Source organism: Salvelinus sp. IW2-2015, linkage group LG15 (genome assembly GCF_002910315.2).
Source record: "Salvelinus sp. IW2-2015 linkage group LG15, ASM291031v2, whole genome shotgun sequence".
Classification (NCBI taxonomy): Eukaryota; Metazoa; Chordata; class Actinopteri; order Salmoniformes; family Salmonidae; genus Salvelinus; species Salvelinus sp. IW2-2015.
Window position 1 is genome coordinate 57,918,839 of NC_036855.1, and position 23,965 is coordinate 57,942,803.

General features: G+C 41.2%; 1 protein-coding gene across 1 annotated transcript; it reads left to right on the top strand.

The window, feature by feature from the left end:
• Nucleotides 1–1,213: 1,213 nt before the first annotated feature.
• LOC111974146 (CTD small phosphatase-like protein 2-B) lies at nt 1,214–22,909 on the top strand. The gene is made up of 13 exons (XM_024001763.2): nt 1,214–1,412; nt 9,542–9,732; nt 15,963–16,083; nt 16,249–16,413; nt 16,686–16,919; nt 17,040–17,133; nt 20,173–20,284; nt 20,715–20,801; nt 21,008–21,070; nt 21,190–21,269; nt 21,566–21,692; nt 21,839–21,934; nt 22,187–22,909. The coding sequence occupies exons 2-13, from the start codon at nt 9,565–9,567 to the stop codon at nt 22,250–22,252; spliced, it is 1,413 nt and encodes a 470-aa protein (XP_023857531.1). The 5' UTR covers nt 1,214–1,412; nt 9,542–9,564; the 3' UTR covers nt 22,253–22,909.
• The last annotated feature ends 1,056 nt before the right edge of the window (nt 22,910–23,965 follow it).

The following is a 23,965-nucleotide window of genomic DNA, read 5'->3' on the forward strand; positions in this document are numbered from 1 at the left end:
ACATCACCAGATGATTTTGATTCAGTTCAAATGGCCATAAAGCCACTGTATCATTTATAGTTTTTTCAATTAATCAATTACATTTTAATCAAAGCTCGTTATTAGTCTGCATAGAAGACCCCCAAAWATCAAGCAATTGCAAGTAAAAACCAACAAGCTGTATGGAGAAAAAAAATCTACAAAATACCCGTTAAGGAAGAAACCTCGAGAGGAACCACACTTATGTGTGCTCGGGGGATTCAGGACCAGGTAACGGTATGTACTGTCAGAGTATCTCCGGGGCTGTACTGTTTTTCAAATAAAAGGGGTGTGAGTTCATGTGCCAAAGCAAAGGGGAAAATTAGTTATATTACGCTGGCCCGTGTTGAACCGGCAAATGGCCCGGCACGTCATCGGGTGAAAGCGGGGAGGGAGGAGCGCCCGTCTCAAATCAAACAGTAATCTGCGCGGTTTGGTCATGTCAGCATGGTGCATCGTCCAGAAACATCTCTTCCATAAAATAAATGAATTTTCAAACTAGGTTTTCATTGGGAAGGCAGGTAAAGGGTTTTATCCAAAGCAATCACTGTTGAATGTGAAAACACAAAAACTGATTTATAACTGACGTCACCTTTGTTTTGAACCGATTTCGCCGTCCGCCAGAGCGGGGCACCTGGCTCACGCCCGGAAACAGCCCGGTTCCACCATGAATGCAATCACTTCACCCGAAGTGACCTTTGCCAGACTCCAGTCACCCAAGTTACGGCAAGCGGTACRGGAGCGCCAAGTCTAGGACCAACAGCCTCCTCAACGGCTTCTACCCCCAAGCCATTAGACTGCTGAACAATTATACCCCCCCTACACTGCTGCTACTCGCTGTTTGTTACCTATGGCATAGTCACTTCGCCCCCACCTACATGTACAGATTACCTCAATTGACTTGGTACCGGTGCCCCCTGTATATAGCCTAGTTATTCTTATTGTGTTACTTTTTATTATTACTTTTTATGTTAGCCTACTTCGTAAATATGTTCTTCTTCTTGAACTGCACTGTTGGTTACGGGCTTGTAAGTAAGCATTTCACGGTAAAGTCTACACTTGTTMTATTCGGTGCATGTGGCAAATAAAGTTTGATTTGATTCAAACTCTTCTCACCGGGGTACCCGGGCCAGATAAACGAACCACCTCATTGACGCCTCTGGCTCAAGCGGTCCTCTGTCATCCGGGTATCTGCATCGAGAGAGTGTGGGTGAGGAGGCGGGAAATGGCGTCTGGGTGCACATCGCAGTATCAGCTACMAGACGGTTCATAAAAATAGCAAAGCAGAGAGGAAACAAGAAGAAAAGAAGAAGAAGCAGCTGCTGTCCGCACCGTGGCAGCCAGCAGTGCTTGATCAGTCAACTCGTTTTCGAGATACTGTGGAGTACTGTAAAGTAAGTAGGGATTATTTCAAGCGTCTTTCAGCATGTGTGAGTGACGTACAAATAAATATTTTCCTTTCTCGCCCCCAAGGCATGGACAACAGCAATCTAACGTACAGTAGCTAGCCAGCCAACTTGACCCTCTGTCTTGCTAAAATCTCGGCCTCCTGGTTTGCTAACATGTAACCATTTTGCTGCGGAAAATTACTCAATGGTTTTGTACATTTTGGTTTGATTTCTTGTACATTTACAACAGTCTTGATTAACTTGCCTAAAACAGCTAATTGACTAGATCCATGTTGCCACGCTAGGTAGCTAACCAGCTAGCAAAGTTTAGGTAGTGCTAGRTAATTAAGTTTTGCTAATGTTAGTTAACGTTAGCAACTAGCTAGCTAGTCAAATTTGTCTTGGACAGAAAGGGCTAAAATATTGCTTGTCCAGCCTCTCGCAACCTAAGTTTAATTTCGTTAYCTAGATGTTCTAACAGCTAACCGTATAGCTAAACCGCTAACATTTCTCAGTTGAAAATGGACAGTGAGAAATTGCAGGTACAGTAGCTAGTTATCTAGGTACTGTGTTTTTGCGAGTTAGCCGTCACGGCTAGCTAACGTGGACTAACCTCGCGCGCTGTTTTCGAACGATGTTTGTTACTTGTTAGCAGCTTGCGAACTCGCGTGATGTTTAGCTAGTTAGTTACTATTGGTGTCCTGCTTTTACGGCCTTCTACCTGGACACGAGTGGTCGGTAGCAAGCTTTAATTTCCCGCCCACTGTGTATACAAGCCTGGTTAGGGCTGCCRGTCCATGGACATAGAACAAGTTAGTTGGTAATTAGCTCTGGACCAAGTGCGAAAGRTTTCCATGTTTTCTTTTGAATTGCAACCAGCATTGGCCCATTACACGAAGGAGTCAGAAACATTTTGAACAMTGACAATTCGATTAACTTGCCATTAGACTGTCTAGTTAGCTAACTAGCTATTTCAATGAAGTGTGCGTGGTGTTCCCACTTTCCACTCATTTTGATTGACCATCCCCTCATCAAACCATACCTTCCACATGTTATGGAACGATGCACCGCCACCACCAAACAATTAGTAGTGAGGGCGAATGAATGGGCTGCTGCAGTCACTATGGGAACTCTTTCTAGAGCCCACAATTTAAGTCCAGGTAGCAGATAATGGACCTTAATAACAGATACTTATGTAGTTGGTGCTGTATATTTAAGCATTAAGGCCCGAGGGTGGGTGGTATATGGCCAATATACCACATGTAAGGGCTGTTCTTAGGCAAGAAGAACCGTGGAAGGCTGTGACACGGACCTTAGCCGCTGTATATTGACCATATTTCACAAACCCCTGGGGTACCTTATTGCTATTATAAATGGGTTACCAATGTAATTAGACCAGTAAAAATACATATTTTGTCATAACTGTGCTATAAGGTRTGAAAAACCATGGCTTTCAGCATTCAGGGCTCGAACCACACAGTTTAGAATTTATTTATAGTAGTATATAATGGTTCCAGCTGTGGTATCAGACGGTATACTACGGACATGACAAAGCATGTATTTGTACTGTTCTAATTATGTTGTAACCAGTTTATAATAAAAATAAGGCASTTTGGGGTTTGTGGTACATGGCCAATAAACCACTGCTAAGGGCTGTATCCAGTCACTCCGTGTTGCGTCGTGCTTAAGAACAGACAATAGCTATGGTATATTGGACATATACCACACCCTCTCGTCTTACTGCGTAAAACGTTTTAAGGATCTGACACTTTTTTTCACATTTTTGGGGGGTGGGAGGCAGGCACAGCAAGAGTTCAAAATGTGAACATAAATTGATTTGATCAAACAAAACTATGCTACATTTTATTTTTGGGACCCTCAGGATGACAAATCAGAGCAGGATAACTTKATGTAAGTATATTATTTACCTTCAGAGGTGAATGTATCAAACAGTTGCCATGATACATTTTTTGTTGTTGTGCACTCTCCTCAAATAAAACAATTTCCCCCCCACTGTAATAGCTACTGTAAATTGGACAGTGCTGTTAGATTAACAAGAATTTAAGCTTTCTGCCCATATAAGGCATGTTTGTTCTGGGAAATGTTCTTGTTACTTGCAACATCATGCTAATCACATTAGCGCACGTTAGCTCAAACGTCCTGGGCGGCACCGATCTCGTGGAGGTTAAATATACATGAGTTTTAACTCTAAAATATCTTTGTTACTTTACAGTTCATGCTCCCAGTATATAAGGAAAGCCCCCAATGCAAGATCGACTTTTCTATGATTCACTTGGTGGGGGGACCTATTGCCTGTAACCTACTGTACATGGTGGGGGAACATATTTCCTGTAGCCTACTGTACATGGTGAGCTGTAAGTGGCACTTCCACTTTTTTAATATGGAAAACGGCTGAGGAATTTTCTACAATATTCACACCATATTGACACAATTCTTTATAGAACAAAAATTTTAATTCATCAGCTATGTGGAAATATGTATTTGTGTGTACATTATAAAGCAAGTGAATACTCTCCTCCCCGGTTTTAGCTTGCAGTCTACAGTAGATGGCTAGGTTTAGGATATTCACTAGCCCACACCAGTGACAAACGTAGATATGTTATTGACTTACACAAGCAAAATTGAGATCACTTATTTTACTTGCTAGAAATGGCCACATTCATTCAGATATGAAGGAAGAGGATGGCTACAGCTGAAGTTGGAAGTTTACATACACCGTAGCCAAATACAGTTATACTCAGTTTTTCACAATTCCTGACATTTAATCCTAGTAAAAAAAATCCATGTCTTAGGTCAGTTTGGATCACCATTTTATTTTAAGAATGTGATATGTCAGAATTTGCTGGTTTCTTTTGATTTTCCCATGATGTCAAGCAAAAAGGCACTGAGTTTGAAGGTAGGCCTTGAAAATACATCCACAGGTACACCTCCAAGTGACTCAAATTATGTCAATTAGCCTATCAGAAGCTTCTAAAGCCATGACATAATTTTCTGGAATTTTCCAAGCTGTTTAAAGGCACAGTCAACTTAGTGTATGTAAACTTCTGACCCACTGGAATTGTGATACAGTGAAATAATCTCTGTAAACAATTGTTGGAAAAATTACTTGTCATGCACAAAGTAGTTGTCCTAACCGACTTGCCAAAACTATAGTTTGTTAACAAGAAATTTGTGGAATGGCTGAAAAATTTGTTTTAATGACTCCAATCTAGATGTATGTAAACTTCCGACTTCAACTGTAGCTATAGCAAGCAAATGTTAGTAGCTGCTTCTTCAACAAGAAGTAACTGACAATGTTGATCCTAAGATAAAATAAAAGTTCTTATTAAGCAAAATCTCCCATTGGCCCTTCCAAAGAAAACAACATGGGCTTCTCTGAAATACGATCAGATCCATCGGCCGACTTAAATTAATTTCACTGTCCAGGCTGTATAGAAAACTCCCCTGGAGTTACACAATGTCCGAATTACCGTAACGCTCAGCCCCCACAAACATCTTAAACTTGCTCTATATAGTAAGTGAACTCCTTTTTCCCGTTGGCTTGTACCTATAGTATGACAGCGTCAGCAGTTAGCTACCAACTGCTGGCAGACGTGTTGGTTAGTTTTCAGAGTTATTTAGATGGAAGACGTGAGCTAAATCCGTTATAGCTAGATAATGTTAGCATAACTCTTTCACTTACCTGGTTGACCTCACTGAAGACCATGATCGGGCTCGGCTGGTGCTGCTGGCTGTTTTGAGATGCTTTAAAGCCACATTGATGGTAGGGACACCATCCACTTAAATAGCAGCCAACTGTTGTCACTATTGATATCATATGCCGGGTTATGATTTGTTGAAGTTAACAGAAAAAATGTTGGTCCTTTTCTGTGATGGCAGCCTTCCCGAAATCAACATCCGCCATTCCAAAATATAGATGGAAGCTTTCTACAATTTCTCATCTAACCATTCATATATAGATTATACCAAGTGGTCTTTGTATAATGTGTGTTTTAATAGTGCTTACAACCCAAATGTTTTGCCCCAGTTCAATTGATTTCAACGTGTAATCGATATGAGTGTTGCGTATACACTTCAATGGCAAAAATGTAGCTGGCTGTCTTCAACAAATTGTCTTCTACCAGTGATATACACATTATTCCCAGATTCTGTGTGAGTGATTTGTTGCTACTTGTCAAATCAACAGGGTTTTTAGTGCATATGCAATTCGTAAGGTGCTCATTTAATAACATTTCTTGTCAACAAGAAGCAGCCACAGCATCATTTTCATACTATGTTTTCAATTAATATCATCCAACATACCAGTTACAGCCAATCCGAGCTGCTAACGGGTGCCTGCCCGCCTATCGGCTCTTTCGCCACAGATGAGATCACTACACCAGAGTGTGCTTTGTGCTTAACTCAGTCCACGGTGTTTAACTCACAGCTATCATAAACTTTATCCGATCAATAGCCTAGCCTGCAACACCGCTTGTCCAGCAGACCACAAAACATCATTATCTACTTTTACGTATTGTTTGGTGGCTAAGCAAGGGTAATAATTCTCTTGAGAGCAGCCTATGAGAGCTTAGGGATGAGATGGTAGCTTTTTTTCAGTGATTGCCGCCACGAGAAAGCCAACAAATATCTAGCAAATGCTTGAGGTGCTCGTATGATGTTTTTGTGACATCTTCAATCAATTGATTTGACATTAATTTGGGACTACGGGGGAGGTATAAAACTATTTATTTTCAAAATGTTTTCTAATTTTCTCCTGATTTTTAAGCTCAGACAAAACCTTCCATTTCCCTATGCTGCACAACTATATTCGGTCAARAGTACAGATCACTCCCGTGATGTCAAGAGTTTTTAGATAAACTGAAAGCAAACTCATAAAAATACCCACAGAGGTGGTGCAGTTTATAGGCACCCATTCTCTACTGATGAGGTGGGAGAGAGACTGCTCCGCAAAAGCTAGTCAAATGAGATGTTTCTGTGTAAAAACAAAAGTAGACAGAGAACTATGAATGAAAATGGGACAGAATTTGATGCTGATCAACTGAGATATACCATGCATAAAAGGTTTCCTATGTGTAAATAAAAACAAGATGAAGCGATGCATGTAGAAATTAATTAATGTGATGCAGGTGTGTTAAGTTCAAATGTTCCATTATGTAAAACCATTTGATGCACTGAATTGGGCTGGTCTTAAAGCACTCAAATGAAGTGCTTTATAAGATTATAATATAAATAACCCTGTTCAAATCTGMCCCCTGTAAGAATTTAGTTGAGTAACCCTGCAGTAGGGTAAACTGAGCCACGATAAAATGAGGTAATACCCTGTTAGATTTTTAACAACTTGCATTGTTGTCACACCACTGAGCTATGTGTGCATGAGGCCATTTCAATGGTTCTCACACCGCTTCAAACATAATTTTTTTTGTATTGTTTTAGAACTCACTTGTGTGAATGTGCAAATAGCTAGCATCTAGCTACTATACATGTCATTTTCTTTGTAGCGTGTGTAACAGCTGGTTGTAATTTCAGAAGTATGGGGGCAGTGAAAATGGATAGTCTACTATATTTTTCTGAAATATAGCTTTATCCGCAACCTTACTTGATTTGATGTGTGTTATATATCCATAGATCAAATTTTTTGTTTAAAGAAAGAAAGAGAAAAAAGGAAATCCTCTTCCCCAGTATAGTGTTTCTGTTGCTGKTGGCTGCATCCTTGGTTTGTTGGAAGCTGTGAATGAGTCATGCTTTGAGATGGTAAAAAATAGGCATGCTGTGACTAGAGGAACTGTATGTGTGTGATTCGTGTTCATTGGCTCTTACATACATGCTGAGTTCTGCAGGCAAAATTGAGGCGTGCCGTATCTGCTGGCTCCTTGGATGGTTTAGCCCGGGGATGTCAAACTCAATCAGCACATGGGCCATATTGGGGGGGAAACAACATTCGCGGGCCAGACCTAGCCTATTGTTTGTTTTTATAAAAAACGTGCATACAACTGCAACCCACTTATGCACATAGGATGCTGTATATAAAAATGTTACATATTAAAACAAGAGATTAAATAATATTTGTCCAGCCTTTGCTGCTATGCTTGCAGATGAGCAAAATATGCTGRGATCGTAGTCAAAGTATTTAATAACTCCAAATAACAAAAATGTAACTAGGTTAGGCTARTAGGCTACTGCTCAAATGTTGTCATAGGCCTACGTTTCTCCTTTGCAATGAGTTTTATTGAAAGGTTTAGCTTTTCGGTTATTAATTGTTACGCTTTAAAAATCGAAGCCAGYCTGCAAAAATGTTTGTGGCCTAGGATGACATTGCTGCGTGCTGTAACAGGACACACGAAAGCAGAGCAATTCACAGATGCAAGTGTAATTACATAAAGCAGAGGACTCAACTGTTGCCTAATTTATACTCACATGTGTGCCCTATTGTCCTTCAGTAGTCATTTATACCTGCGTCTGAATCCATTTCTTAAATTTATGACAACAAATGACATTTTCTGTAGGCTACTGCAATAGTCAGTTGGAACGGAAACTTGGCATGGACATTAAGCCGTTGTTTCACATCACTAATGGCACTGACCAAATCTACCGGACTGAAAGTTTAAAAGGTTACAACACCTTTTGAACTTTTGGTCCGGTAGATTTGGTCAGTGCCATTAGTGATGTGATACAGCATGCAGGCATGTGTGTGGCAATGCACTGCTYTTTAGCGTGCAGCATGTTGGCAGTGCTTTCTGTGACTTGTAGTGCAGCGCATCATGGGCGGTATGGAAGCGGGCCAAAATGAATAGACATCACAAATCAGTGCGCCTTCTGGTTAGAAATGCTTCACTGGCTGGTTTTGGTCCGCCTGGCCTTGTTTTATGCCTGGCTTAGCCTAACGGAGAGCTAGGTCGTTCCTTCATTCATAAATCATCTTATTTAATGGCTATATTATTGTCTAGGCAAAATAATTTTTTTTGCCTAAATTGTCCTTCACACGTTTTGACAAGGGATGGAAACTTTACATTAGTGACTGAAAAAGGGAGGGTGTGTTCACATTCCAAGGTTCATCTCAGAAGTAAATGGACTTTATTATATTAGGATCTGTTGAGGAAGCGTGTTCACTGTTTAGGCCAGGCGCCATGGTAATGTAATGCAGATGTAGTGAAGCAGTGGGTTTCTCTGCCTGTCTCTTATACACATCTAGATGTGTATAAGAGACAGGTTTAGGCCAGGCGCCATGGTAATGTAATGCAGATGTAGTGAAGCAGTGGGTTTCTCTGCAGTGCAATGGGAGTGGTGGATAGAGAGGGCTGTGTGTGACCACTGTCTGGCATGGTGCCTGATAGGTCCTGGAAATGATTCAAAATGTGCCAAAATTCTACCAAGATCCAGCAAAAAAATACCATATGCATTTCAGGTAAAATAACCCACTGTTTATCTCCCAGGACAGCAAGCTAGCTAAATGTCCATGAATGTTTCATGCGTGTTTCGACCTGTCCCCAAATTTAATATAGATTGTTTTGATATTGAACCCGTCTGGTGTTGATGGACAGAATCAACATGCGAACGTGCGGAGCTATTTTGGTCAGCATGTGAAAGTAAGCACGGGGTGGGAGGGTGTGCTCCTTGAGAGAAGAGCGCTGTGGTTACTTACAGTAAGTCATTTTCCCTATGTATGTTTTTGTTCGTTAATGGAAACAATAGGTCCATCTTATCTCTAATGTCCTCAGATACTGTTTGTGATCAATTTGTCCCATCAGTTGGTCAGTTGTTAGATAAACACATTCACTGAAGTAGTCTTGAGTACTCAATGGTCGTGTGATGGGTCTTTGGCTCACTGAGGCAGCGATGATGTACTGTGATGCAGAGGAAATGGTGTCTTGAATGCAACCAGATGTTGGCAGCAGCAGCACTTTTTCTGCTGGTGTTTTTTGTTCACTGAGGGTTTTCAAATCAGCAGCTTGTCCACTCCTTTTTAGCTGTTAGGCTGTATATCATGTGACTGTATGAAGAGGGCGAAAATCAGGTCTTACGCTAACAAACTGTTTTTTCCCCCTCTCTTCCTACCCAATCTTCCCCCATTTGTCTGCTTTTGCCCATCAACCCGCTTTGCCCTGTCTGTCCTCCAGTCTTACATGTGGCTCTTAAAACAATGAGGCTGAGAATGCGGAAGGCATCTCAGCAGTCGAGCCCTGCCCATGCGCCCCGCACATCCCGGACCAAGCGGAGGCATTCAGAAGTGGAGGAGTGCACACCGACAGGTGGCGGGAGAGGCCTGCTGTCCACCATTAAGAAATTAATCAGAGGCAATGCTGTGAAGGTAAGCTGTCTCTTATCTGTCTCTGAAATGGCATCCTATTCCCTATATAGTACACTACTTTTGACCAGAGCCCTATGAGATTTGGTCAAAAGTAGTGCACTATATAGTGAATAGGGTGCCATCTCTGGGATGGATTTGAGTGTCTGCGCCTAAGTAACATTTCCCCCTCCAACGTTCTACAGCTGTTTGATCACTAAAGTTACATGTCCCTAGTTTAACATTTTAGCAATGTGTTATGTAAGCAGCACCTTTTTACACCCCCCTCAACTAGACCTTTATTTAGTCCCTATCCAGATTTAAGAAGTAAAGTCTGTTTTAGTACCCAGTGTCATGTTTCCCTAGAAATGCATGGTGGAATGCAGCTGCTTGTCTTCGAACTCCAGCAGTGTTCCAATTTTAGCAGTGGCTCTAGAGATAGTAGAAGGATGGTAGGTAGTGGGGCTGCACAATTTGGGAAAAAATCTTAATATACATTTTTTGGGGGCCAGATATTGCAATTGTGATTTTGGGTGAAAACGTGGTAATTCCATCAGACATGTTTAAAACACGTGTCCGGGTAGAAAACATCACTTCTAAAATGAGATGAGTTAATACATACTGTGCTAACTGAATACAAAAACCAAATTAAGCTAATGTTTTCCAGCATTGTTATACATAGGTTTGTTAATATGTAGGTGTAGTAATCATAATTTAACATGATCATCAAATATAGCAGGGTTCTTTAACTGGCGAGTCAGATTTGGCTTGCAGGTGGTTTCGTTTGAGCCCCATAAAATTACAATTTTCATTGTTGAACATAGACTAAAAATACCAGGTAATCAGCTCCAAGTGATTTTAATTTAGGACATATTTTTCCCAAGTATTCCCACCCATAATAGAGATGTGATCATATACAAATGTAAACAAAGTTTGAAATTGTTTTAGTCAAATATTATATTTTTTGAGCTTCTTATGGTTAATTTGCAGTCTACAAATTATTTGTAATTATGTTCTTGCCCCCTGACCATCCACTCAAGAAAAAATCACCCTGTGGCTGAATCTAGTTGATGATCCTTGAAATATAGTGTGCTTTAAGCGTAGCATGTTGTTCATTTAACCTCACTAGGGTATTTGGGACGGTAGRGTCCCACCTCGTCAACAGCCAGTGAAACTGCAGGGCGCCAAATTCAAAACAACAGAAATCCCATTTCAATTCCTCAAACATACAAGTATTTTACACCATTTTAAAGATACACTTGTTGTAAATCCAGCCACAGTGTTAGATTTCAAAAAGGTTTTACGACGAAAGCACACCAAACGATTGTTAGGTCAGAGCCAAGTCACAGAAAAAGACAGCTATTTTTCCAGCCAAAGAGAGGAGTAACAAAAAGCAGAAATGGAGATAAAATTAATCACTAACCTTTGATGATCTTCATCAGATGACACTCATAGGACTTCATGTTACACAATACATGTATGTTTTGTTCGGTAAAGTTCATATTTATATCCAAAAATTTAGGCGGGACGCTACTGTCTCGCTTGGCCAAAGGCCAGAGAAAATGCAGAGTGCCAAATAAAATAAAAWAAATACTATAAAAATCAAACTTTCATTAAATCACACATGAAAGATACCAAATTAAGGCTACACTGGTTGTGAATCCAGCCAACGTGTCAGAATTCAAATAGGCTTTTCGGCGAAAGCAAACGATGCTATTATCTGAGGATAGCACCATAGTAAACAAAGCGAGAGAAGCATATTTCAACCCTGCAGGCGCGACACAAAACGCAGAAATAAAAAATATAATTCTTGCCTTACCTTTGACGAGCTTCTGTTGTTGGCACTCCAATATGTCCCATAAACATCACAAATGGTCCTTTTGTTCGATTTAATTCCGGCGATGTATATATATCCAAAATGTCCATTTTATTTGGTGCGTTTGATCCAGAAAAACACCGGTTCCATCTTGTGAAACGTGACTACAAAATATCTCAAAGGTTACCTGTAAACTTTGCCAAAACATTTCAAACTACTTTTGTAATACACCTTTTAGGTATTTTTTAACATAAATAATCGATAAAATTGAAGARGGGATGATCTGTGTTCAATACAGGATTAAAACAAACTGTAGCTAGCTTTCTGGTCACGCGCCTCTAACAAACAGGACACTTCGAGTGACCCTCGTTCAAGATGGCCGTACTTCATTACACAAAGGAATAACCTCAACCAATTTCTAAAGACTGTTGACATCCAGTGGAAGCGGTAGGAACTGCAAGAAGGTCCCTTAGAAATCTGGATTCCCAATGAAAATACATTGACCTCAACAACAACAAAAATCTGAATGGTTTGTCCTCGGGGTTTCGCCTGCTAAATAAGTTCTGTTATACTCCCAGACATGATTTAAACAGTTTTAGAAACTTCAGTCTTTTCTATCCAAATCTACTAATAATATGCATCTCTTCTGGGGATGAGTAGCTGGCAGTTTAATTTGAGCATGCTTTTCATCCATAATTACGAATGCTGCCCCCTACCCTAGAGAAGTTAAGAACAAATTCTTATTTTCATTGACTGCCTTGTTCAGGGGCAAAACGACAGATTTTTACCTTGTCAGCTCGGGGATTCGATCTAGCAACCTTTCGGTTACTGGCCCAACGCTCTAACCTATATATACCTGCCGCTATATCATATTGTTTTGACTATCACAATATTATTTTTGCTCTACTTGGCTGTACTTGCACAAACTCCAGTATTTCCCTTCATAGCTTGTTCGCCATCTTTTTAAATAGGGAGCCCATTTTTATTTTTTCAGCACTTTTATTTCTGTGACTGCTCAACTKATTTTCTCATGGCTCTATTATCCCTCTGCAGCATACATTTGGTAAGCATTATGTTTGGAACATTAAATCGCAATAAGATCAGTGTCGATCGCAATACATATCGTATTGGCACCTAAGTAGAGTGATAATATCGCATTGTGAGGTCCCTTTCAATTCCCATCCCCGTGTTGTACTAGACCAGTGGTTCCCAAACTTTTTATAGGCCTGTACCCCTTCAAACATTCAACCTCCAGCTGCGTAACCCCTCTAGCACCAGGGTCAGCGCACTCTCAAATTTTGCCATCATTGTTAGCCTGCCATACACACACTATAGATTTATTAAACATAAAAATGAGTGTGAGTTTGTCACAATCCGGCTCGTGGGAAGTGACAAAGAGCTCTTTTAGGACCAGGGAGCAAATAATAATAAACTATTTTGCGCTTTATTTAAAAATCTTATATATAAAACCTTATTTGTTCTTTGAGAATGGTGAATAACTTACCACAGGTTAATGAGAAGGGTGTGTTTGAAAGGATGCACAGAACTCTGCAATGTTGGGTTGTATTGGAGAGATTCTCAGTCTTAAATCATTTTCCACACACAGTCTGTGCTTGTATTTCGTTTTCATGCTAGTGAGGGCCGAGAATCCACTCACATAGGTACGTGGTTGCAAAGGGCATCAGTGTCTTAACCTTTTATGGCTGCCATCCCGCTACCGGGATGATATGACTACAGCGAGTGAAAGTGCAGGGCGCCAAATTCAAAAAGCAGAAATCTCATCATTAAAATTCCTCAAACATAGATGTGTCTTATATCATTTTAAAGGTAATCTTGTTGTTAATCCCACCAAAGTGTCCGATTTCAAATATGCTTTTCAGCGAAAGCACTACAAACGATTATGTTAGGTCACCACAAAACCACAATAAGCACAGCCATTTTTRCCAGCGAAATATGGCTTTCACAAAAACCAGAAATAGAGAAAATTAATCACTAACCTTTGATTATCTTCATCAGATGACACTCATAGGACTTCATGTTACACAATACATGCATGTTTTGTTTGATTAAGTTCATATTTATATAAAATAATCTGAGTTTACATTGGCGCGTTACATTCACTAGTTGCAAAAACATCAAGTGATTTTGCATAGCCACATCGTTTCAACAGAAATACTCATCATAAATGTAGATGATAATACAAGTTATACACATGGAATTATAGATATACCTCTCCTTAATGCAACCGCTGTGTCAGATTTCAAAAAAACTTTACGGAAAAATAAACCATGCAGTAATCTGAGACGGAGCTCAGAACAATAGCCAAATTAGCCGCCATGTTGGACTCAACAGAAACTAGAAAATACATGATAAATGTTTCCTTTGATGAATTCATCAGAATGCAGTCCTAGGAATCTCAGGTCCACAATAAATGCTTGATTTGTTCGATAATGTCTGTTATTTATGGCCAATTAGCTACTTTGGACATGTTTACCAAACGCCCCACCCAAAGCGTGTCCACTACCGTCCACTATAACGTGACGAAATGTCCAAAAGTTCCGTTAGTCAGTAGAAACATGTCAAACGATGTACTGAATCAATCTTTAGAATGTTGTTAACATACATCTTGAATAATGTTCCAACCGGAGAATTTCATCGACTTCAGTTGACCGAAGGAACGGAGCTGCCTATCACGTGAATGCGCGTGTTCAATGCGTGATCACCTCCTGGCAGTGGTCACTAATTCCTGTCTCCTTCGGCCCCCCTTCACATTAGTCATCAGACAAAGTTCCATTGACTGTTGACATCTAGTGGAAGCCGTAGGAAGTGAAAACTCATCAATATCTCACTGTGATTTCAATGGGACCTTGGTTGAAAATTTGGCACCCCCAGAAAAATTATTAACAGGAAGTGGAACTTCTCAGGTTTTTGCCTGCCATGTGAGTTCTGTTATACTCACAGACATAATTCAAACATTTTTAGAAACTTCAGAGTGTTTTCTACTAATAATAATATGCATATATTAGCAACTGGGACTGAGGAGCAGGCTGTTTAATATGGGCACCTCTGCACCTTTCATCCAAGCTACTCAATACTGCCCCTTCAGCCAATAGAAGTTAACAGCGTGATTTGCCAAGGCAGGATACTCTGAGAGCAGCCCAATCCAAAAATCTGGCAGTGGCTTCTGATTAAATAAAAAAATTCGCAGAACCGCTTGTTGCAATTTCGATGAGACTCTTGTTCAGATATCGATAAGTGGACTGGAGTTAGCATGAAAGGGATAATGAATCCAGTTGTTTGTGTTGTCCGTTTTGGGAAAGTACCTGCGTAATTGCGCACCCAGCTCACTCAGGTGCTATATCACATTTGGCATTGTCTGTAAGCTTGAGTTCATTTGAGCATAAAAAAATATACAATGATGGAAAGACCTGTGTGTTTTCCTTGTTAATGCAGACAGAGAAGAGCTCCAACTTCTTAATCAAAGCCTCAATTTTGTCCCGCACATTGAATATAGTTGCGGAGAGTCCCTGTAATCCCAGATTCAGATCATTCAGGTGAGAAAAAACATCACCCAAATATATAGCCCCCTGTTTGAAAATGTGAAGAGAAAAATAAATAAAAAATTTGAATCGCATTTTTATTTGCCGTCCCCCTGACGCGATGCACCCATTTTGGGATACCTGTATTAGACCAAAGACAGGCCTATGTTGTAGTCGCGTAATAATCATGTGAGCTCTGTTTCAACTTGTCCCTTAATTTTGTTATACAGCGTTGGGATGGTGACTTGAGTGACGTAGTCTTGTATCCTGTCCAGCTTGTTTATCCTCTTTAAGCTTTGCTGACTGTAAATGTGAAACATGTCTTTGGCTGGGTGATAGCCTCTGGGTGATGTCTGTGGGATGTTTTTTTGTAGGGCGTTACACTTGTCAATTCCTGTTTAACGTAGGAGTCTAGCTGAGGGGCTTTGCAGCTGTTGGGAGCTTTTTATTTTTTTAAATTTMATTTTTTTAACATTTATTTTTATTCAAGAGCACATAAAGAACATGTACCATACATACACAACTTATCTTTGCTGTCTTTACTAAGGAGTGTAATTACTGTCGGGTGCGTTTTTCTTCACCATGCAATCGTCGTGAAGTAGGGGATGGTTCTTCTTCAAATGACTGAATGCTTTTGTTGTGTTGCCTCTTGTTGTCGCCACAACTCTGAGGCACTTTTTGCACAACACATTTGGTTGGCTTTGGTTTGCCTGTACTACAAGTCCTTTGTCCATCCAACCAGATACGAGTCAGAATTCCTTGGGCCTTCTGCTAGTGGGTTTATTCAAAATTAAATGTTGGGAATACTGTAAGAGATTTTGAAAGATTTTGGGGGGTTTATTCTACAGTTAAATGCTCCTCCCATCAGTTCTGATATGAGAGTTGTGTTTCTACCTCAGGTAGAGCAGGAGAAACCAGCAAAGAAGACACGGCTCACCTGTGACGTCGACGACAACCTGATCTCTTCCACACCACAAGGTGGCGATGCCCCCAGGAGGACAATCTCCAGGGTCAACGGGGGTGAGTTTGGAAAGGGATTGGAGGATTAATTGAAAGATGGGAACAAAACCTTATCCTATTCAGTAATCATACCTTGCACACCAACAGGCCTTTTATAGGAGTTTGCATGTCTTGATAAAGCGACGTATCATGTTGTCATTACCTGCTCCTCACCCTAAACCACAGAAGCGACAAACCATGATACGAACCATGACACGAGTAGTAAGCCTGTGAAGCCCAATGGGAAGCTGGAGGAGGCGGCAGAGACTTTGACCAGTCCGCCTAGAACCACACTCTTGGGAACCATCTTCTCTCCAGTCTTCAACTTCTTCTCACCAGCAAATAAAAATGGTAATACCCCAAAATGATGCTAGGTCGAAGAGTGCCAAGTACTCTGCAGAAACTTGACTTAAAATATGTTAGATTATCCTAAATTGTTCCATGTTTGTCTCTACTCCCTGCACTGGTAAATGGCCTACTATATTACCTCGGTCTTCATTCTACCTTGTACGACGCTCATTTGTTATGTTGTAATTTTTATATTGTGGTCAAATCTAACTTCCCTGCAGAACTACGGTAATAAGTAGTATAAATATAATATAGTAATCTAATGTAATTTTCAGCCACGTCAGGTTCGGACTCCCCAGACCAGGCGTTGGAGGCTGAGGAGATCGTCAAGCAGCTGGACATGGAGACTGTGGAGGAGACCCCCACCTGCACTGCCACCTCCACAGAGGAAGTGTGTACAACTATGCCCCTTTACCCCAGCGACATGCTGCCACCATTGCGGGCTCCACATCCTCCAGAAGTGCCTGTCGAGGAAGAGGAGGTCGGCACAGACACGCCTGCTCTCACAGGTAGCTGGAGATAAAGAAATGTCTTCTTGGTATAGAGTCCATGTTATTATGGACAAGGATCATTCTCACTTCACTCTCTCCTTCCCATTTCTCTTGGTCTCCTCCTTCCTATCATCTCAGCCCCAGGCGCCACTCCAGAAGGAGGCTATGTGGTGGCACAGCCCACAGCCCCTGCAGAGGGGACATACGAGGAGGACTGGGAGGTCTTTGATCCGTAAGTACAAATCTGCTCCCTCTCAGCAAAATATTCCAGTCTTAGTTAAGGCCAGAATATTGATGTTTAGAATACATTTTTATCTTGTGAATACAAAAAAGGAAAATATACTAAACAAAAACATGAACTCTATATTCAATATTTTCACAAAGAGTTACAGTTCATATAAGGAAATAAGTCAATTGAAATCAGTGCATTAGGCACTAATCTATGGATATCACATGACTGGGAATACAGACATGCAACTGTTGGTCACAGATGCCCCAAAAAAAGTAGGGGCGTTGATCACTATTTGCCTCATGCGCAACACATCTACCTTGCATAGAGTTGATCAGGCTGGAACATGCTGTCATGCGTGTCAATCCAGAGCATCCTTAACATGCTCAATGGGTGAGGAAGCAGGCCATGGAAGAACGGGGTCTTAGCTTCCAAGAGTTGTGTACAGATCCTTGCGACATGGGGCTGCGAATTATGCTGAAACATGAGGTAATGGCAGCGGATGAATGGCACGACAAAGGGCCTCAGGAACATGTCACGGTATCTACAGTGCATTCGGAAAGTATTCAGACCCCTTCACCTTTTCCACATTTTGTTACTTTACAGCCTGATTGTAAAATGGGTTAAACAAAACATTTTCCTCATCAATCTACACATACTACCCCATTTAATGACAAAGCAAAAACAGGTGTTTAGATATTTTWGCAAATTTATTAAAAACAACATACCTTATTTACGTAAGTATTCAGACAATTTGCTATGAACTGAAAATTGAGCTCCGGTGCGTCCTGTTTCCATTGACCATCCTTGATGTTTCTACAACTTGATTGGAGTCTACCTGACTGTGCATGAGCAAAAACCAAGCCATGACGTCAAAGGAATTGTCCATAGCGCTCCGGGACAGTATTGTGTTGAGGCACAGATCTGGGGCATGGTAGCAAAAAATGTCTATAGCATTGAAGTTCCCCAAGAACACAGTGGCCTCCATCATTCTTAAATGGAAGAAGTTTGGAACCACCAAGACTTCCTAGCGCTGTCCGCCCTGGCAAACTGAGCAATTGGGGGAGAATAGCCTTGGTCAGGGAGGTGGCCAAGACCCCAATGATCACTCTGACAGAGCTCCAGAGTTCCTCAGTGGCGATGGTTGTAATTCTGGAAGGTTCTCCAATCTCTGCAGCACTCCACCAATCAGGCCTTCATCATAGAGTGACCAGACGGAAGCCACTCTTCGGTAAAAGGCACATGACATCCCACTTGGAGTTTGACAAAAGGCACCTAAAGGATTCTGACCATTCGAAACAAGATTCTCTGGTCTGATTAAACCAAGATTGTACTCTTTGGCCAAGCGTCACGTCTGGAGGAAACCTGGCACCATCCCTACGTTGTAGCATGGTGGTGGCAACATTCTGTGGGGATGTTTTTCAGCGGCAGGGACTGGGAGACTAGGCAGGATAGATGAACAGAGCACAGTACAGAGAGATCCTTGATGAAAACCTGCTCCAGAGCGCTCAGGACTTCAGACTGGGATGAAGGTTCACCTACCAACAGGACAACGACCCTAAGCACACAGTCAAGACAGCGCAGGAGTGACTACAGGATGAGTCTCTGAATGTCCTTGAGTGCCCAGCCAGAGCCCAGACTTGAACCCGATAGAACATCTCTGGAGAGACCTGAAAATAGCTGTGCAGCGACACTCCCCATCCAACCTGACAAAGCTTGAGGATCTGCAGAGAAGAATGGGAGAAACTCCCCAAATACAGGTGTGCCAAGCTTGTAGCGTCATACCCAAGAAGACCCAAAGCTGTAATCGCTGCCAAAGGTGTTTCAACAAAGTACTGAGTAAAGGGTCTGAATACTTACTTATGTAAACGTGATAATGTAATCCATTTTAGAATAAGGCTGTAACGTAATGTGGGAAAGTCAAGGGGTCTGAATACTTTCCAAATGCAGGCTGTATCACATCCGGCCGTGATTGGGAGTCCCATAGGGAGGCACACAATTGGCTCAGCGGTTGGCCGGGGTTGCCGTCATTGTAAATAAGAATTTGTTCTTAACTGACTTTGTTTTTAAATTACTTAACTGCCTAGTAAAATAAAGTGCATTCAAATTCCCGTTAATAAAATGCATTTGTGTGTTGTCCTTAGTAAACAATGTCAGCAAACCGCTTGCCCACACAACGCCATACACGTGGTCTGCTGTTGACGCCGGTTGGACGTACTGCCAAATTCTCTAAAACGATGTTGGAGGCAGTTTATGGTAGAGAAATGAACGTGAAATTATCTAGCAACAGCTCTAGTAGCATTCCTGCAGTAGCATGCCAACTTTTGCCCCTTTTCTTCCTCCCCAATTTCATGATATCCAATTGGTAGTTAGTCTTGTCTCATCACTGCAACGAGTACGGACTCGGGAGAGGCGAAGGTCGAGATCCGTGCGTCCTCCTAAACCCAGCCAAGCCACACTGCTTCTTGACACAATGCCCGCTTAACCCGCACCAATGTGTCGGAGGAAACACCATACACCCGGCGACCGTGTCAGCCACAGGAGTCGTTAGAGCGTGCCGGCCAAACCCTCCGATAACCCGGATGATGCTGGGCCAATTGGGTCTCCCGGTCGCGTTCGGCTGAGACAGAGCCTGGACTTGAACCAGGATCTCTAGTGGCACAGCTAGCACTGTGATGCAGTGCCTTAGACCACTGCGCTACTCGGGAGGCCCAAAACTGCACATGTTATTGTCCCCAGCACAAGGGGCACCTGTAATGATCATGCTGCTTAAAATTGCCACACCTGTCAGGTGGATGGATTATCTTGACAAAGAAGAAATGCTCACTAACAAGGATGTGAACAAATTTGTGCACAATTTGAGTATTAAGCTTTTTGTGATCATGGGACATTTCTGCAATCTTTTATTTCAGCTCATGAAACATGGGACCAACACTTTACATGTTGCGTTTATATTTTTGTTCAGTGTAGTTTCATATATTTTTTTCCCTCCTGATTTCATTAAGTCCTGTATTTAACTTTGAACGATTTGATTTTGTCCAGGTATTTCTTCATCAAGCATGTACCTCCACTGACAGAGGAACAGCTGACCAGGAAGCCTGCTCTCCCACTAAAGACCCGCAGTACACCAGAGTTCTCCCTAGTCCTCGACCTGGTGAGCGATTTGACATGGTGCACTTCAATCCGACATCTGCATAGGCCGTGCAGTTTTTACAGTGATACGGCCTCTGTAGATGTCAGGGCATTCATACTTCTTGCGCTTCCCGGAGCAGCTCAGAGCTTTTGAGTATTGCTTTTGTAAAGGAAGTGAGTTTGTTTATACAGGACGGACCGCCCCCACCTGCCGTCAACCAATCATGTCAATGCGAAGCTATATGGAGCCCTCCGCATTGTTACAAAATTTGGGAGTCTCAATTTGGCCTCTGCATGCCTCCGGAGGCACCGCAATCACACCCTCCGTATGGAGCCTACTACCACATTTTCGGATCAAGCATAAATAGGCTTTTACTGTAAATGGTACATCCACTTAAAGGGCATTGTTATGGTGGTTTGCAACTTACAACTATTTTTGTGATTCCTACCAGGATGAGACATTGGTGCACTGTAGCTTGAATGAGCTGGACGATGCAGCACTTACCTTCCCGGTCCTGTTTCAAGATGTAATTTACCAGGTATACAGAAGTCCTTGATCTGACATTGAGGTGTTTCTATTTTAAATGGGAAATAATTAAGCATTTTACTTTTCCACCAGAGGGTGCTAAAGCTGTSCTTTTGTAGACCGCCACAGGTGAAAGTGGGCGACACAGAATCTGTTTCTAGGAGAAACGGAGGCCTCTGAATACTTTGTACAAATAACTGATACTTTGCTTGTCTGCAGGTGTATGTGCGTTTAAGGCCGTTCTTCAGAGAGTTCCTGGAGCGCATGTCTCAAATCTATGAGGTAAACTGGGCTTCCTTTTCTCCTATTTAATTGTAACAGTTTATGGAAAGAGTACGGTTACTTGCATTAAGCTACTCTATAGTGAGAAACGTATTCAGTTGTCGTCTTTTCCTCGTTAGATCATTCTCTTCACTGCCTCTAAGAAGGTTTATGCAGACAAGTTGCTCAACATCTTGGATCCCAAGAAACAGTTGGTTAGGTAAGTTAAATGTTTATTTCTCATGATTCTTTCTACCCCTTAATTTAGATGCATTGGAAGTATCAGCTGTGTTTTTGTAATAGAATACCACGCCTTAACTTTGACATGCATTTATAGTGCTCTCTGTTTGGATGAGGTTGCTGTGTGTGTTGATTGTGGTTTTGGGACTGGGCAATGGGGAACGTGCTGCTTCCATGTGCTGTTCAGTTGTCAACATTGTGGTTTGACTGAATTATTCATAAACAGACCTGTAGACTTAACAATTGATTTATTTTCCTCCTCTCCACTAATCCTAGACACAGGTTATTTCGTGAGCATTGTGTCTGTGTACAAGGGAACTACATCAAGGACCTGAACATCCTTGGAAGAGACCTGTCCAAGACCGTCATCATTGACAATTCACCTCAAGCCTTTGCATATCAGGTGAGCCTTTCAGCCCCAAGTGACGTATGTAACCCCACCTAGCACAGCGTAATTAAGCCTACTGTTAGCATTTTAAATTATACTCACAAATGTTATATATGCTATTGTTGTATAATCCAATAGTATACCTTCCTATATCCCTACAGCTTTCCAATGGGATTCCCATTGAGAGCTGGTTCATGGACAAAAATGACAACGAACTCCTGAAGCTTGTCCCGTTCTTGGAGAAGCTTGTTGAGCTGGTACATACAAGCTACATTTGACATGTTTTACTCATGATTGGATAYTAATATTTTGTTTATTTCTAAGCCATACATGCTTGAGCTGTCATTGACATGTGCTTTGCGATGTCCCCAACATTCATTTTTAGTAGCCCGCTACCAAAGTCTTTTACAAAAGGAAATGGTCTCGCCACTACAGAGAAATCATCTCTTTAAATCATTGGTTTAGGTTCATATCACTGATATTAATATAGTCTGTCTCCTGTGCTCCAGAACGAGGATGTGAGGCCACATGTTCGAGAACGGTTTCGTCTGCATGAGCTTCTTCCCCCAGACTGATCCCTGGAATAGACGGACAGAAGAGATAACGAATGATTGAATAAACCAACACAGACATGTAAAAAGCCCTCTTTGGATTACAACATTGCCATTACTGTTTAAGGTTTCACTTTTTCTCTTTTTACCCCACATAGTTTTTTTTTCTTTCATTGATAACGACAATGCAAAGTAAAAATTGAAGCAACATCTGGTTAAAACTAATTTACAAAGCCACATGTTTAGATCACATTACTGTGGGCAAGATCAAGAAGGCTCCTCCTTTTGACTGGCTTTTTTTCATGAGCAGTTTCTTTCTCCCTGCTTCCTATCGGAGGGGCCAAGGTGCTGTCTGTCTGGACTGAATGTGTTAGCTGACAGAGAAGAGGATTATACTTGCTCCCTTTGGTGCTTTCATGGGACTGTTGACAGTGACACTCATTGGCTACAGACCAATTTGAACAGGAATGGCCAGTAAAGTGTGTGTGTTTTGTGTGTGGGTACATAGCTTATCTTTTCTTTCCAGCTTGGGGTTTTTACAAACTTTTTACCAGTAGCCTATAGGATCTCATTATGCATTCCTCTAGCTGAATTTCTTTGTTTTGTAGACACTCGTTGTAACCGCAATGTGTTATTTTACCCCATTTCACAATGTTGCATTTGCTTTTTTCTGCCTATGTTTTATGTAGGTGTTCTCCAAGGCTGTTGATTGGAAAATAACATTGATGTTATGGTAGGATATCCCCATGCTATGTCAAATCAAATTGAACAAATTCACAGCTTCCTGTATAATTTGTACTTCTGTTTAAACAATAGTTGGCTTTGTTTGAATTAATAGGACACTTTGCCAATAATCAATCAATTAGTATAACGTTCAAGAAATTTGCATCAAGGGACAGACAGTTCGTTTGACTAAATGTTCCCCGCTTCTCAAGTGACGTGTTGACATTTTTCTTTTATAGTAACATTTTTATTTGTCATTCATATATTTCAATGTATTTTTACTCAGCCAGGGTTTTATTTTTATGGATATGTCTAGTATAGAATTATAACTCATGTAGATTTCACCCCTGTCTGTTACTGGGGGCATATGGATGGATTGGATGGATGGATGGATAGATGGCTGGGTCCTGAAACAGCCCAAAATGTAGCACCACCAGCATATAAACAGCAAGCCTCGGCACTGTGGTATAAACCCAACCTGCCTAGTAGGTTTTTTTTGTTTTAGGAATTGGTTTTATTATATGGCTTTAAAGCCTTTTTAAATGCAGTAGAAAGAAGCAGCGTTTTTGGAGAACCTTCGTTATGAATGTCTGGGTGTTTCTGCCCAGACTTGGGAGAGTTGTAGAGAAATATACCATGATGCATTGTCAGATATTGTACCTAGTACTTGTTATTTCATGTGGCCTAACCAGATCATAGACACTTTATTGATGATAAACTGTAAGGAAAAAATTACACCTAAAATGGTTACCGTTCCATGTCCATTTGGCCCTTTTGTTGATATTATGGACTTGTACATTAGCTGGTCATGTATATGGTGCCATAAAAACCTCCTTCCTAACATGATCAAACATCGCCACCCATGTCATCTTTTTTTCTCTCTCGTTGGAAGTGTTTATAAGTCGGAGACAATCAACCCTCGAATATCAAAACACTCAAATCGGAAAGGAAATTCTGGTCCGTTTGCTCTATTTTTGTTCTAAATTGAATTGTGCCATGCGAACAAAGTTGTTA

Bases quoted from the DNA above. Each gene is read 5' to 3' on its own strand.
- LOC111974146 (XM_024001763.2), top strand. From the start codon at position 9,565: ATGAGGCTGAGAATGCGGAAGGCATCTCAGCAGTCGAGCCCTGCCCAT. The intron at 20,285-20,714 runs GTGAGCGATTTG...GATTCCTACCAG, and splicing joins TCTCCCTAGTCCTCGACCTG to GATGAGACATTGGTGCACTG. The intron at 20,802-21,007 runs GTATACAGAAGT...GCTTGTCTGCAG, and splicing joins TTCAAGATGTAATTTACCAG to GTGTATGTGCGTTTAAGGCC.